Source organism: Pygocentrus nattereri, chromosome 11 (assembly GCF_015220715.1).
Source record: "Pygocentrus nattereri isolate fPygNat1 chromosome 11, fPygNat1.pri, whole genome shotgun sequence".
Lineage (NCBI taxonomy): Eukaryota > Metazoa > Chordata > Actinopteri > Characiformes > Serrasalmidae > Pygocentrus > Pygocentrus nattereri.
In genome coordinates, this window is record NC_051221.1 from 8,118,955 (window position 1) to 8,133,269 (window position 14,315).

The window sequence follows — 14,315 nt, forward strand, 5'->3', positions numbered from 1 at the left end:
AATCCCAGCCTTGGTGATGGATTTTTAAATTTTTTTTTGCAAAAATATTCTTTTAAACCCCTCTATGCCTGATATGACTGAATCTGAAGAAACTTTGCCCAGTACAGGTCAGCTTTACCTTTACCTGAGCTCTGGTTTACGCCTGTAACTATCTAAACCTAAAGCGGCTCATTTTGGGCCTCCATAATGTTGAGGCAGTGCGGCATGAATTGATCCGAATGAAAGAAAACTCCACAGACATAATTTTAATACAACAAAACAAGACATACTGAACAAGCATAATAAAACAGAGGTCGCACTACATCAACGCTGTGGAAACAGAAGAGCGTGACTACACACATCTGTCATTTGCTTTTTCCTCACAGATTCTGGAAAAGGTCATTACTCATCCAGGAGTTCATTTTGGTATCCAGCGTTCGTCTGTGCTATTGATGTATGCAGGCTGGGTGTGCTCACATCAGTCAATCTGCATGTGATTCATCTGGAAAATAAATATATAAATAAACAAGCAAACAAACAAACTGTGGCAGAAGCTGGAGGGACACTAGATGACTTGTAGGATGTGGATTTGCTGCCATCTGGTGGAGAGTTTGAAGAATCGCAGCCACCAGGTCTGGCACAGAATCGCAATCAGCTAATGATTCTTACCAAAACAATCGATGCAAATTGATATAGGCTGCATATTTTTCTTCTTGTGAGCCTCACATAATAACATATAAGCTTATATTTCCTTTAAATATGGTGGGTTGCCAGCTTTTCAATCAGTCATCTGAAGACCTCCAAATTAGTTATTAAAGTCATGGATGACACATTATTACGGCTTTGTCCCATTTCAATCAGGAGAAAGAAAGCACTGCTGTCTTCCTCCATGTACCAAACAACTGCAGGACACATCCGACTCCACTGGGAGGCTGAGGTTACATCAGTGAGGATCTACAGATGGTTGACAAAGGAAAACCCAACATAAAGTGTCTTGGTAAGGTGTTGAGGTGTGAGAACGGCTCCAGTGCTCCTCGTCAGATTTTACACATCTCAGGATCTGGATGGATGGAGCGCCAGTCTTCCATTCTTCCTAAAGGAACTTTCTCAACTGGCATTTTGATGATGGTGGTGGTGGTGGTGGTGAGTATCATCTGTTCAAAATCCCCATTTGGTTGACCGCAGAAAGTCATAGCATATGATTTACCTAATGTTCATACGCATTAAACCATTTAGGGACCTCCAGATGGGGTCACTGTCATCCTATAAGAGACCAGATCCATCAGGCCAGAAAGGTTTCATCACAGGATAATGGCTGAGCATTTAGGCCTGGACAGTTCTCTTGGGCCCAATCCTGTTTCACCCCTTGCCCCTACCACTTAGCCCTTAGCTAGAGGGGTAGGGAGATGTGTTAGGGCCACATGGCCCTCCAAAGGGAGGCTTTTCAGAGGCACTCCAAACAGAGAGCTATGGGAAAAATAAGACAAACCAGCAAGATGGCTGCACAAGCCACCAGAGAAACACACAAAAGGGCATTTTCACTGTTAGAAATTACAGTAACCATTGTATTATATTAGTTTAATATCATTTCAGTGTATTTTTAGGGGCGGCACAGTGGCGTGGTGGGTAGCGCTGTCGCCTCACAGCGAGGAGGGCCTGGGTTCGATTCCCCGGCCGGGTGACCGGGGTCCTCTCTGTGTGGGGTCTGCATGTTCTCCCTGTGTCTGCGTGGGTTTCCTCCGGGTTCTCCGGTTTCCTCCCACAGTCCAAAGACATGCAGTCAGGCCAATTGGACGTGCTGAATTGCCCCTGGGTGTGAGTGACTGTCTGTGTCTGTGTGTCTGCCCTGCGATGGACTGGCGACCTGTCCAGGGTGTATCCTGCCTTCCGCCCGAAGACTGCTGGGATAGGCTCCAGCTCCCCCCCGCGACCCTGACGGAGAAGCGGCTTAGAAAATGGATGGATGGATGTATTTTTATTCAATGTATTAAATACATTTTCAATGGATTTTCAATGGAGTTTTTCTACACAATAAGGCAAACAAGTGCCAGTAGCTGGCTAAATTTCTGAAAACTCAAAGAGGAATCTAGTGAACAGTTGACTTCAGCTTCCTACCACCGAAGAATTAGAGGTGGGAAATAATAAATAACTGTCTGTGGATTATGACGCAGCCCAGCAGTGAGGATCTGAACTTTCCCCTCCTCTGCCGTCACTTCAGACGGGCAGGGTCGCCTACAGAGCAGCGCGAGTAGCTGCTAATGAAGTAATGTTCTTCTTTATTTGAGGGTCCCATTTCATAGAGGAAGATCTCAACCACTACCCCTTGTAACTCCATCCCAAGTGGCAAGGAGACACTCAAAAACAAGGGATAGGGGTAAAAATAAGGCATGAGATCAGGCCTTGGTGTGCGCTGCACCCACTTGTGGAGAACATTGTGAAACACACATCCATTTTTTCACGTTTTCCACATCTCCGTAGACCAGGGCCTACTGAACACCAACGTCCTCAGTGACCTGAGGAAGACTTGCTGTTACACATCACACTAATGCATGAGAATCCCACTCACTGAACATGTGCATTCAACAATTTCCCACCTTATTTACTGCTGTGTTTCTCTTCGCTTTAAACTAAAACGTCGCTTTCGTCATGAAACACCGTCCCGTTGCAATCTTGTTCTAGAGTCAAAGCTAAATGGGAAGACCCAGGACACGCTGGTGTGACTATATCGCCCAGCTGGCCTGGGAACGCCTCGGAATCCCTCCCAGGGAGCTAGTGGAAGTGGCTGGGGAAAGGGAGGTCTGGGCCTCACTGCTTAGGATGCTGCCCCTGCGACCCGAACCCCGGAGAAGCGGAAGATAATGGATGGACAGATAGTTATTTGGGATTTTCTTTTGTCACCCTGAAAACACTCACTGTCAGAACAAAACCTTGCATCTCCATTTCTGACATTTATTTATTCTTCCCAGTTGCCATTTACACCCCACCAAAATTCCTCGACGAACAGGTTTCTCCTGTGAAGTCACTTCTTTAGAGATGCAAAGTTTCGTTCAGACTATCCTAACAGTGAAAATCAAGGTCTTGTATGAACAGCAGCACAGCTCCAATGATCTCAGTGAACTTGCGTAAGCCTACACGGATTACTGTGTACATAAATCACAGGCTGACTTAACCCTGAATTCACAAGTGCAGGCAAACAAGGAACTGCACTGAAATCCCTGTCATCATCTTGCATGATCAGGTGTTACTTCACGGCTGTGCTCGGATATCAGAGCTTTAGCACCAAACAAGCAAGCAAGATCACTTAACCAGGGTGCAAATCCGCATGAAGCAAATCAGTTGAAAAGGAAAGCTACTAATAAACAATAAAGTGCTGCAACAGTGAAAAACCAACAAGGTCATAAATCTTTTTTTATTTTAATATGAAAAAGAAGCATATTTATAACATATTATACAGTGTAACAGACCATGTCCCACAATCAAGTCATGTTGAGAATGTCAATAAACAGATGCTTTTAAAAATAATAATAATAATAACAATTAAAAAAAAAAGTTACGAGTAAGACCTCTTCTGAAAGCGGAGGCATCGATAGGATCAATTCAACAACAATTTCAATTCATACTCTTATTTATTAATCGAGAGAGAGAGAGAGAGAGAGAGAGAGAGAGAGAGAGAGAGAGAGAGAGAGAGAGAGAGAGAGAGAGAGAGAGAGAGAGAGAGAGAGATTCCCTCATAAATTTCCAAAAGGCATGACTACATTGGATTAGTACAATCACAGACAGGGAGGTGAACGCTCTAAGTTTAAGGGCTCTACTATGAAGCGGACTTCAGCTATATGGTTCAAATGAAGCTCATCTATAGCTCGATCTAAAAACTGAGCAGCTCAACTCACCTCACCTCACGGCTTCTTGAGTTTGAGCCCAAGTTTAGCTACCTGATTAACCTAATGTGGCGCTGCAGCGCGCTGCCCACGCTATTTATACTCATCTTGGCCTACACTAACGTAAATGCTGTGTAGCTGAATTTCAACAAAAATGGTTCCAAGTTGCCACCTTCCTCAGTTTGAGTGGTCATCTGACCGAAACGTGACTAAAATCTGGGCCCTGCGATAGGAAATCCACCCGAATAAAGATAATGCGCTATCAAAGTACGTATAAAAACCTTAGCAAACACTGCTAACTTGTCAAACTGTCGTCTGTATGTCTTTCTTGAGAAATGGCTAAATGTCATGAGCTGTTATGATGGATTATTAGTTATAATCCAACATCTGATTTCCTTTTCAATCAGAGAACGCTGCTGCTGAACACTGAACGTTGAGAGACGAGGGGAATGTAACACTCAGCAATGAGAGCGATTGCCACGCGATGAGGTAGACTGCAGAGCCTTCTATCAGGACACGTCTGAACGAATCAAAAAAGGGGGGATGGAAAAAGAGCAGTCCAATCAAACCCGCTAATACGGCTAACGACCAATTAGCATCACGGCGACTTTCGTTTGCATAATGCTAATAGGTAGCAATTAGGCTTAATTGCTCATTAGCGATGATGTGAGTTTGAACTGTCTGTAATAACCAACACAGGGGGGAGATGTAAACAAACATTTTAAAGGCTTTCGACTTTTTCATTCAAACCGCTGGAAAGTGGCGAGCGGTACGGCAGGCGAACGTTCGGGAGGACGTTTTTGAGAATCGCCTCCAAAACGCTCTTGATGTGCATTCCATCCATCCATCCATCCATCCATCCATCCATCCATCCGAAAAAAAAAAAAAAATCACCCAAACATGTATTGACCTTAATAATGTAGAACTTCTGTAGGTCCGTGATGTTGATACACTCTCAGAAGCAAAGGTGCAAGAAAGGGTCTTCAGGAGTGACACCATTAGAAACTACTTTTGGTTTCTTGAAGAACCTCCGAATGGAGCTCTTTAAAGAAGCACTGGTTTTTCGACGGCATCACTTGAAAAGAACCATTTTTGGCACCTTCTCATAAAAGCCTTTTCACACCAATTACAGTTTCGATGGAATGTAAGGTTGTTTTAGAACGAAAAACACACATTTTAAAGCGGTCTTTCGCATCGAGTTTGAAGGTGATGGACTTTGTTGTTACTCTGAGGCGGCTTTATTCTCTGCTGATGGGGCTCGAGCGGCGCAACCGTGTAAGCTACCATCAGGACATCGAGAGGTCGATCCCTGATGCTGCCACAGCCATCCTTGGGCGGGAGTTCACTATTGTCCTCACTCTCTCTGGGTGGGTCGGACGGCCCGTCTCCCCCATCACTCACTGTGATTCTAATCGGCGCAGGCGTCGGTTAGCTGACGTGTTCAGCTGTCCAATGACGTTGCGTGAGGGGCCGTCTGTAAAGAATCGGTGGTGCGTCACAGGTCACGAAGGAAGCCTGTGCTAACTCTTACCCTCCTAGTGCTGGTGGTCTTGTGCGACTGGGGGAATCCCAACAGATCAGGCTGACTTATTAGGCATGTCATGGTTGCAATCCAAACAAATGTGCACCAGAACAGCTCATGTGGTACAGCACCAAACCTTTAAACGACAAACAACACGCTCAAAAACGCGGAGATCAAAGCGGCATTCCGGCCTAAAGCTAGCAGCCACTATTATTAGTCATGTTTCACGGATGCAGTGTTGCGCCTCATTGGTTCAACAGTTTTCGTTTTTGTTTATGCGTGTTCTCTCACTACAATACCCAGCATGCACTGCACAAATAGGGCGTTCAACCGTTGGGAATTCCCCAACTAGGGTAAAGAAAACCACTGATAAAGAGACTAATAAATCGCCGCTGTCGGAACGAAATCTTGTATCTCCATTTTTTCAGTTTTGGACATAATTTGAAAAAAACCTGCTGTCCTTTACATTGTGTGTAAATTCCATCATGAGTGGACCAGAATAAACAGCCCAGAATGACCTGGAAAAATGTCTGGTTCCATTCACTTACATTAAAAGTATAGTAGGTTTTTTCCTTCTCCTGTAAAGTTACCATGTTCTGACAACAGCAACACACAGATGTGAATGGGACTACTGGGGCACCACTATAGAAGGTGAGTGGGCTTGTTTACAACAGGTGTAGCCATGGCTACATCTTTCACTTTGGCCCGAGAGCCCCTTTAATTAAAATATATGGTAGGCCACAGCCGAAAGACTAGGGCAAGAAGGCACCTTGGCCTTATACTGCAGCTGAGTTTGTTTATCTGTGTGTACGCTAGACCAGTCTTCCTCACAAACGATTGGCTTCCCTCGCTTAAAGAAATACTCGAGTCCTCATGCATTACTGTAGTTGGGCATAAAAGAAAAGACACATCGAAACTAGAAGAGAAATAAAAGAAAACAAAAGCTGGCAAAAAGAAAGCGTGGAAATAAAACTGAACTGGGCTTGACGTGAGGTTCATTTTTACACCCATTTCTTTTTCCGTCTGAATAACAGCGTACTTGGTGTGAATAGGCCTTAGGAGTGTAAGCAAAGCTCCACTGGTCTAGATGTGCTTTAAAAATCCACAGATGTTCCTAAAAAGGCTCACGGAGAAGCCGGTGGCTTCAACATCCATCACTCGAGCACTTTTCTGGTCAAGCGGCCGAAGAGCTTTCGGCCAAGAAAACACAATGCACTTCGATAATAACCAAAAGTAAACACATTCGCATGGAAGGTCCAACATCTCACACGAGCGCAGACTTAGGACACATTTGATCTGTCACTCCTACAAAAGACAACAAACACTTTTTGTCTCATTCACATGAACTGATGCCTTGTGCATGCTTTGGATGGCGAGTCACCTCCACGTTGGACGTGACTTCTCCGCAGACGGGCTTTACATTCAGGATACGCACGTTTTCCACGGGGGAATGATAAAACGGCAGAGAAAACAGAGAAAGAGAACAAGGCCACGGCAGTATGAGAGAGAACAGAGGAAGAAAACACGATAAAGCAGACGACAGGACTGTATAAAAAAACAAAAATAATACAAGAGAGGAATAAACACGGCCTCTGAATAAGCATGTAATCTGTCTTACATGCTCTTCTATAGACAGGCCGAGGGTTAGAACCACTGCTGACGCTACGGTGCGACGTTTTCCAACGTTAGAAGCTTTCAGCATCTCCATTCTCCTGCAGGAGCAGAGCGGATTAACTAGGGGAGTGCGATCGGCATCGGCTGGCGTTATTGCCTTATAATGGGTGATTCTGGCCGAACTGCGTGGACGTTTCACATCATAAATAAGGTGAAGGACTCTGAGCTGATTCACATCATTTATGCGACTCAGAACCAGCACTGAGCTGAATCACATAAATAATGTGAATCACCTCTGAGTGCTGTTGCTATGCTTTGCCAAAAAAAGTCAGCTGGCTGAAAATACTGTATCGTGTGTGTTCAGTTAGCCTGCAAAACAGCTTTGTTTGTTCGCTCTTTACCCAACACTGTTGTCTTTGGGCATTTTTCCACTGCACGGTCAAAAACAAGAACTGGCCCAAACAAGGAAACCTAGGAACCACCTGCTAGCCAGACGACTGGAATGGTCTTAGTGATGAGTTTCAAAGGGGACGCTAAATATTAATAACATCAGCTTCCTAAGTACACTCCTAAAAAGTTCTTCTATACAGGACTGCTGGGATGGGCTCCAGCACCCCCCACGACCCTGACGGAGAAGCGGCTTAGAAAATGGATGGATGGATGGTTCTACACAGAGCCATGAACACTTAAAGAAACCTTGCATTAAGGGTTCTCTGCATCATGAAAGGGTTCTTCAGCCTGTTGGAGAATGTGTGCATGAATGTGCTGTAGATGGTTCTAAATATATATGCTTTTTTGAAAAGGGTTCTATACAGCACCCAAAAGGGCTCTTCAGATAGACGGAGAATGTGCTGTATATGGTTCTGTATAGAACCTCTTTGAAAAGCACCCAAAAGTGTTCCTCTATTGTTACAAGTTTGACTTTGTAACAAGAGAAGAACCATTTTGGGAGCTATATAGAACATTTTTCAAAAAAGGTTCTATGCAGAACCACATAAAACACAGAAGAACCCTTTCATGATGCAAAGAACTCTTTAATGGTTCAAAGTGTTCATGGTTCTTTACAGAAGAACCAGTTTAGTTAGGAAGCTAATGCTATTAATATTTAGCCAATTAGCTTATTAATATTAAGTTCTTTACTAAAGAACCCTTGGAGAACCACCTGTGTAGCTTTGCAAACTTCACATCCACATATCAGTACAGTCTGGTGTCTGGTTAGTCTGGTTGGTCTGGTTAGCGACTTTATCTTCACCTGGAAGAGTAAAGAAGTGGGGAAATTTTACATGGACTTCAGACTCAAGTGTTCGCAAACTAAGAGGAAAAGCTGAAGTGCAAATAAACTCAGCGCTGCCCTCAGTTTAGTAGAGGTTCATTCACCGTTCTGTCATTCTTTTATCACTGTGTGTTCATGTTTTCTGTCTGATGACGGACACGAACGTCACAATCACCCTACGCAATCTCTTCACTGGTCACCGGATCCGTTTTCACAGATTTGACCCATTCGTAGAAACGTTTGAATTCTTAAATAATCAGAAATGAACAGTGCGGCTAGCCCCGCCCACTAATCATAAACCTGGAATAAACCCACTAATCATAAACCTTCTTTACTGAACCAACAGTTCCGGTTTCTGGTGCCAAATGTTTCAGCGGTTTGTGCAGTGGAAAACAGCCCGGAGCTAAATCAGAACCGCTCAATAACCGATCAAGAGCGACGCAGTTTAAACAGGTCAAACAAGAAGCTTCACATGCATAAGGTTCATCTCGCTCACAAAGAGTGGCGACATGCAGCCACGTTAATAAGACTCTCTACATAAACACATGCTCTACGTCCACGACGCCGACCTTTCCTCAGCATTACGTCCACCATGGCTCTACTGAGGAATAATCCTGAGCATATACACACACACAGGCCCTTCATCGCAGCTAGGAGGAGGAACTCGCGACGGGACAGACACCGCGCCCATCAAAAACGCAGGAACACCTCGGCCTCGCACCGTTTTTACGTTTTCTTCGAGACTTTTCGATTAGATAAACAAAAAACAACAACTTCAAAGCTGTGGTCCAACATTCAGCTTCAAGCGTCGTCCTAGCAGGTTTTAAATAATGACCGTTTTCTTCGCCAAACTACCGTTAAAAAGCACAAGTTAAAATGCTTTTGGCCTAAAGCCAAAGTTCTGAGTACTCACATCAGGGCAAGGGGGTACAGTGTAACCTCTGGCGTTACTCCCAGTGCAGGGCTTTAATGGTCCTTCAGGTTTGAAAGTGGAAAGTGCTAAACTGATTTGGTTCATTTACTAAAGTCCTGCAGGAAGAGCAGGTGTCCCCAAACTTTTGATGGCAAGCGCGCACGCACAAGCACATGTCGAACAGTGTGTGCAGGGGTCCCAGGGGTCCCAGTGGTCTCCGTCCCCCCCCCCCGTTTACGCACTCAGGATGGGGACCGAGCCAAAGCCCGTGATTATTAAATGTCACAGTAAAGCCCAGTTCATACTCATCAGGCGACACGAGGAGGTTTTGGACTGTGTTTGAGGCAGTGTCATGAGGGTGAAGTCCAGTTGTTAGGACTTTGCAGAGCACAGTGACCAGATATTCTGAGACAAACACCGACTTTCTGATGTTTGTAACTGTCTTTAGATTGTCCAGAAAAACAACTAACTAACCTAATTCTGTCCCCTGTAAGTGTACTATATGGTGGTCCGGATTTTCTAATGTAGGGTGTAGGTCAGGGGTGGGCAACATGCGGCTCTTTTACTGCGCTGTTGCGGCTCCTCAGCATAATTAGATTTTTTGGTAAAAATAAAAATCATCCTTTGCAGTAAAATAAAGCTCAGCTGATCGATTTTAACAGTTTTAACACTAAATGGTCTGAAACGCTGGAGTTAATTTAGCTTATAACCGCTAATTTCACCTTTATCCCTGAATGTTGTCGTGCAGATTGTTGGTCCCTATAGCAATGCAGACGACGATCTCACCCATCTAGCTAATGAAATGGCAAAGAGAAAGATTTAAGACGAATATCGATAATTTGGAGACGAATGGCACTCAAACTTTTCTGTTCCACCTTAAATGGTACCAGTTACACATTCTGGCCCCATTTAACGTGGAACAAGAACATCAGAACAAGAAGCTGGTGAAAGAGAAGCGACTTCAGCCTCGTAAAGAGTCAAATGCGGAGACATTTCACAGGAAGGCTTTCCACTTTTGAGGAAAGTTTAATGTGAGAAAAGCGGCTAAAGCTGAGCTGAAGCTTAAAGCAGCGCAAAGTAAATCTATTTTTGTTTATATTATACTCTTTAATGTACACTAGTACATTAGCACATATTAAGGCTATATTTACAGCCAAGATGGATAAATGTTATTCCCAAAAAAAAAATGGACAGAAAATGTTGTGGCTCCCAAAATGGTTTGATTATTGTTGAGAAGACAAAATGGCTCTTCTAAACATTTGGGCTGGGAACCCCTGGTTAGGGGACCATTTCAACCAAAAAAATAAGAAGAAAAAGTTTTCAAATGTTACTTCTGTTACTTTTTTCCATATTTTTTTTTTTTTGCTAGCCAATTAGCATTCAAGCTTACAACTTACTTGAGCCTCTTGCTTTTTGAAAACGCATTTCAGAAATTTGTAGGTTTGTACTGTATCAGCAGCTCGGCCAATCAACGCAACTCAGCAAGCATAATAAGGTTTATAAAGGGGTATGACACTTTCAGAGCTGTTATAATTACTCAATTTAACAATATAACTGACTTAAATTCACCTTCTCAATCGATTCGGCAATCCACATGACGATAATGCACTTCTGACATTCTTCTACTCATAGGATGCTTATTTTAGAACAATCCGGTTTCATCAGATGAGCATGAACTGGGCTTATGGATCAATAGCACCTAATAAGCACTAACACAGAAGGCGTGAGCTGATTCTGGAGGAATGCTTTCATGCTCAGACGCAGGTGTGCGTGTGGTCACGTGTATAAGCAGAGCAGGCGGCAGTAACCCTGAACATGAAGTGGCTCTTGTTGTGTCAGTGGACTCTCCGTTTCGGTTCTGTCAGTTTCTCTGGGTTAGTGTAGCAGGTCTATAAATCGTGAGAGTTAAAAGCAGCATCGTTCATATCGTAACAGGATTTGTTTAATGTTTTCTAATGAAGTTATAGCATATCTCTACTATTTTTCTAGCCAAACAATCGACAAAAAAGATATTACATACAAAAAAAAAACTCAGACGGCAGATGATAATTCAGAAAAATCTCTCCTTGCTGCAGAGGATCTGACTGCAAAAAAAAAAAAATATATATATATATATAACAAAAATAAATCGAGAAGAAACACACAGCTGTACAAACGCACAAACTTCCTCCATTGCCCCAAGTGTAGTGGTAGAACTCTCAAAAATAAATGCATTGTGTCAGTTTTCAAGTACAAAGTCTCTGGCCGGACGGCTCTGTGCAACAGGAGCACGGTCAGGGTCAACGGTCAAAGGTCCACCTGTCAATCAACTTGACTGACAGCCAGAAGGACAGGTAAATGCTTGAAAAAAAGAGAATCCCCCCCTCCCGATGACGTGCATTGCTGTAAGGCTTGATATAGCTCCATTCTTTCTCACCCTTTGAGCTTTAAAAGTCTCGAGTGAGCTTCAATAGTCAGTCTTCTGCAGGTGCATAGGACCAGGACGGCTTTCCACAGGTTGATGGAAGGAGGATAAGTGGTCGTTTCTGAGTGGCTAATGTAGATGATATAGAGGCTCCACCTCCGCTGCCTTTCATTTCCATAGGGGAGCTCTTTGTAAGAGCTTGCATAAAACAAAAAAAAGAAAAGCGACAGATGTGGTAGAGAGAGACAGAGAGAGAGAGAGAGAGGGGGAGAGAGAGAGAGAGAGAGAGAGAGAGAAAGAGAGAGAGTGTGTCACTTTTTTTGTAACACCAGCTTACATAAAGCTCCAGAGAACAGCTGGGAGTGGGGTCTCCACTCTGTGGGCATGTAAACAGTGCTCTTTCGCAACCGACACGACATGAGAGGTCACGAAGGTTGCCCGCAGAGGTCAACTTCAACCTCTCCATGTCAGCCAAGGGTCACCAGTTGGCTTTGACCGCTTTGATGTCACTCACAAGGTTCTGGGCCAGACAGATGCCGAAGATCTGCGCAGAAAAGGAACATAATATACTCAGAAATGTGCTCAATCTGCATGTATCTACACTCACTGATCACTTTATCATGACCACCTCCTTGTTTCTGCGCTCACTGTCCACTTTATCAGCTCCACTTACTGTATAGCTGCACTTTGTAGTTCTACAGTTACAGACTGTAGTCCATCTGTTTCTCTGATACTTTGTTACCCTGTTCTTCAGTGATCAGGACCCCTACAGGACCACCAGAGCAGGGTGGTGGATCATTCTCAGCACTGCAGTAACACTGACTTGGTGGTGGTCGTGTGTTATTGTGTGTTGTGCTGGTACGAGTGGATCAGACACAGCAGTGCTGCTGGAGTTTTAAACACTGTCCACTCACTGTCCACTCTATTAGACACTCCTACCTCGTCAGTCCACCTTGTAGGTTTAAAGTCAGAGACGACAGCTCATCTGCTGCTGCACAGTTTGTGTTGGTCATCCTCTAATCCTTCATCAGTGGTCACAGGACACTGCCCACAGGACGCTGTTGGCTGGATATCTTTGGGTGGTGGACTGTTCTCAGTCCAGCAGCGACACTGAGGTGTTTAAAAACTCCAGCAGCACTGCTGTGTCTGATCCACTCAGACCAGCACAACACACACTAACACACCACCACCATGTCAGTGTTACTGCAGTGCTGAGAATGAGCCACCACCCAAATAGTACCTGCTCTGTGAGGGTCCATGGGGGTCCTGACCACTGAAGAACAGGGTAAAAGGGGGTAACAAAGTATCAGAGAAACAGATGGACTACAGTCTGTAACTGTAGAACTACAGAGTGCAGCTATACAGTAAGAGGAGCTGATAAAATGGACAGTGAGCGTAGAAACAAAGGTCATAATAAATGTAGACTATGTAGAATATTTCTTCTGAAGTCAAGTATTTATAGGGAGTTTGTTACTTTTCTGGGAAGACTTAACATTAGATGTTGGAACATTGCTGTGTGGATTTTGCATTAAGCCAAAAGAGTATCAGTGATGTCAGGAGCTGATGCTGGATGATCAGTTCTGAATCAGCCCAACTCATCACACAGATACTGGATGGAGCTCCACCCTTTTCAATGGTGGTGACCGAATACAACAACGTCTACAACACAAATATAGCCATACTGTGTGCTGTTAAAAATGACCGGTGAACAAACATGTGGCCAAGTTTGTGTACTGATGATACAATAATTGTAAATTTGAAAAATTTCTTTGGCTACTGTTTTTGCTTTGGTCACTATACATGTACCTCTACAGCATGAATGTGTTTAAAAAGGGCTAAAATATTCTCAAAATAACGGCATGTATCAAAATGCCAATGCATCAGGCAACATATCCATAGGTTTTATGTAATGATTCTCTGTGACGTAGCTTTTAAAGGCATTAATACTCAGACGTCTGGTTCCCATCACCGTTATGACTCCATAAGCTTCACTAAAACAGAGCATTTCACTCTGAATGACCTTATTTACATCTTAACAGTGGATCTATGCATTTAATTTAAAACAAACAGCAGAAATCCACCATAAATCCTGGAAGACGGTTGACACCCATGAAAACTTCTTGCTTTGGTGTCCATTCAGTGTTCTAACCAGCAGGTGGCAGTCTGAGAAACTCCCAAGGCAACAAGACGGCTTTCTCCAACTTCACAAAATAATTATCACAGCACATCAGCCCAGATCTTTCATCTGAATCCGTGTTACATTCACAGACCATTACCTGTAGTAGTGCAATACCGACGAAGACGCCAGCAACGACAATCAAATTCTCCTGAAGCCACTTTTCGAACTGCCCCACACATCCTTTTGTGTGGATGAACTCCTGTTGAGCCAGTTCCTAAGAAGAGAGAAGGGGAAAAAATACACACACATATTAAGTGAAAACACAGCTCTGAAGGAAGAATTCAGCCAAGCCTGAAAAAGCAGAGAGAGTGAAAGTGTGTGGGTGTTCTCTCTCTCTGCACTTTGGCCGGACACTGAGCAGAAACAGCACGTAGGCCTCCACCTGGCCGAGTCTTGCTGGTAAATCTGTGCAAGAACAAACAGCTTCCCTGGCACAGCGAGAGTACTCGGTCCTCGCCAGCTCGACAAGATGATTACAGGTTTAACACAACCGCCAAGGGCACTCACTGTTACTGTGGCAGGGAAACGCTTTCGACTTCACTGCTCGACATGA

The 14,315-nt window shown here is 44.0% G+C and overlaps 1 protein-coding gene across 1 annotated transcript in view; it reads right to left on the reverse strand.

The window, feature by feature from the left end:
* Positions 1-10,526: 10,526 nt before the first annotated feature.
* tspan17 (tetraspanin 17) overlaps positions 10,527-14,315 on the reverse strand; it is a 57,424-nt gene continuing 53,635 nt past the window's right edge. Inside the window, exons 7-8 of the mRNA XM_017713550.1 lie at positions 13,860-13,976; positions 10,527-12,127 (exon numbers count right to left, since the gene is read on the reverse strand). Coding sequence (XP_017569039.1) covers positions 12,062-12,127; positions 13,860-13,976 — 183 coding nt within the window. The 3' untranslated portion in view covers positions 10,527-12,061. The remainder of the gene's footprint in view (positions 12,128-13,859; positions 13,977-14,315) is intronic.